The sequence below is a fragment of the Borostomias antarcticus genome, assembly GCF_949987555.1.
Source record: "Borostomias antarcticus genome assembly, chromosome: 1".
NCBI classification, from domain to species: domain Eukaryota; kingdom Metazoa; phylum Chordata; class Actinopteri; order Stomiiformes; family Stomiidae; genus Borostomias; species Borostomias antarcticus.
The window spans coordinates 28363282-28365584 of record NC_140234.1 but is presented as its reverse complement, the minus strand read 5'-3'; the positions used below and the strand labels follow the sequence as shown (position 1 = coordinate 28365584).

At 63.7% G+C, this 2303-nt stretch overlaps 1 protein-coding gene across 1 annotated transcript in view; it reads left to right on the top strand.

Moving 5' to 3' along the window:
- The window catches only part of LOC311324255 (forkhead box protein O1-A-like), a gene marked incomplete at both ends in the record, with an annotated part of 18720 nt that extends 17075 nt beyond the window's left edge, over nucleotides 1-1645 (top strand). The window contains 2 exons of the mRNA XM_084456679.1: nucleotides 4-43; nucleotides 455-1645. Coding sequence (XP_084312805.1) covers nucleotides 4-43; nucleotides 455-1645 — 1231 coding nt within the window. The remainder of the gene's footprint in view (nucleotides 1-3; nucleotides 44-454) is intronic.
- Nucleotides 1646-2303: the final 658 nt, after the last annotated feature.

Below are 2303 nucleotides of genomic sequence, written 5' to 3'. Positions count from 1 at the left end.
CAGCAAGTTCGCCAAGAGCAGGGGGAGGGCCGCCAAGAAGAAGGTAAACGGGCCGCCGGGCCTACTTTCTCTCACCTCGAACGCGTAGGGATATCACAGCGGCGAGGGCCCCCCCGGTAGTGCCGGCGTTCTTACTTGGGTTCGCCGCTATGTGATGGCCGGAGAATCCCGGAGGGGGTGTGAATCTGGGGGAGGAGGAGGAGGAGGAGGAGGAAGGGAGGGGGAGAGGGAGGGAGAGGGAGGGAGAGGGGCAGGTGGAAGGACACGTTTAGAGCAGGGTGAGAGAACGTGCTAGGACGTAACATTGTCCAAGTCCAAGATGAAGCTCCAAGGATCGCTGACCTCTATTGTTGTATCCTTACTCATCTTACACCTTGGATGTGGAATCGTGGTGTGTGTGGTGTGTGTGTGTGTGTGTGTGTGTGTGAGAGACTAAACTGTGCTGTCCCCTCAGCTGGCCCTCCAGGGGGGTGTGGAGGGCGGGGCCGACAGCCCGGGCTCCTACTCCAAGTGGCCCGGCAGCCCCAACTCCCACAGCAACGACGACTTCGACGCCTGGAGCGGCTTCCGGCCGCGCACCGGCTCCAACGCCAGCACGCTGAGCGGGCGTCTCTCGCCCTTCATGCCCGAGCAGGACGACCTCGGCGACGGCGACGTGCACATGGCGTACCCCCCGGGGCCCAAGATGACGGCCACGCTACCCAGCCTGTCGGAGATGACCGGGTCCCTGGGCCGCCGCGGCCCGGAGAACGTCATGGAGGACCTGTTGGACAACCTCAACCTGCTGTCGCCCAAGAACCCGCAGGGGGGCGCGGCCCCGGGCTCCGCCCAGTCCTCCCCCTCTGCCATGATGCAGGGCAGCCCGGGGTACTCCCCCTACAGCCCCCCCCCCAGCATGGGGCACCACGCCCCCCCGCCCTCCCAGCAGGACTACCACAAGTGCCTGTATGGCCCTGCGGGGATGAGCGGTCGGGCCCCCGGGGGCCCCATGCAGACGCTGCCCGAGGCCAAGCCCGGCTTCGCCAACGCCGTGGGCCCCTACGGCTGCCCTGCCGGCCTGCTGAAGGAGCTGCTCACCTCTGATTCGGACCCCCGCGGGGAGCTGATGCCCCCGGTGGAGACGGTGGTCTCCCAGGGCGGCAGCGTCGGCGTCGGACGCATGCTGCCCCCCTACGGCGGCGGCGTGCAGCACGGGGCCAAGCTCATGAGAGGGGGCGGCGCCCACACCCATCCCCACCCCCCCCATGGCCTGGTCCGCCCCCACCCCCACGCCCACGCCATCCACGGCCAGGCGCCTCCTACCTCCGTGGCGCTCAACGGACGCACGCTCATGTCGCTGTCCGGCGTGAGCCATGGCGTCTACGGTCTGTCCGCCCACCTGGGGGGGGGCGGCATGCCGGGCTACTGCCCGCTTGGGACCAACGGCTACGGACGCCCCGGACTGGCCCCGCCCCCCCACGCGGAGAAGCTGCCCAGCGACCTGGACGACATGTCCATCGAGAGGTTTGAGTGCGACATGGAGTCCATCCTCCACGACACCCTGATGGACGGAGACTCCCTGGACTTCAACTTCGAACCCGTGGCGCCACAGCAGGGCTTCCCGCACGGGGTGAAGACAACCACGCACAGCTGGGTGTCAGGCTAGCTAGACCCGCCCCCCCCCCCCCGCGCTCACACACACACACACACACACACACACAGATGGCCTTTGGTGCTGTTTTGTTTCAGGACTCGGTCTTAAAGCATCTCAGAATGGAAAACAACTGAGTACCAGCTCCCTTCAACCACCCGGGACAACCCCTGCTCACACACATCATCCACACTGACCTCCTCCACCATCATCCATCATCCACACTCATCTCCTCCACCATCGTCCATCATCCACCACCATCATCCATCATCCACACTGACCTCCTCCACCATCGTCCATCATCCACCACCATCATCCATCATCCACACTGATCTCCTCCACCATCATCCATCATCCACACTGACCTTTCTAAACCATTATCCACACTGACCTCCTCCACCATCGTCCATCATCCACCACCATCATCCATCATCCACACTGACCTCCTCCACCATCGTCCATCATCCACCACCATCATCCATCATCCACACTGACCTCCTCCACCATTGCCATCATCCACCACCATCATCCACACTGATCTCCTCCACCATCATCCATCATCCACACTGACCTCCTCCACCATCGTCCATCATCCACCACCATCATCCATCATCCACACTGACCACCTCCATCATCCACCACCATCATCCATCATCCACACTGACCTCTTCCA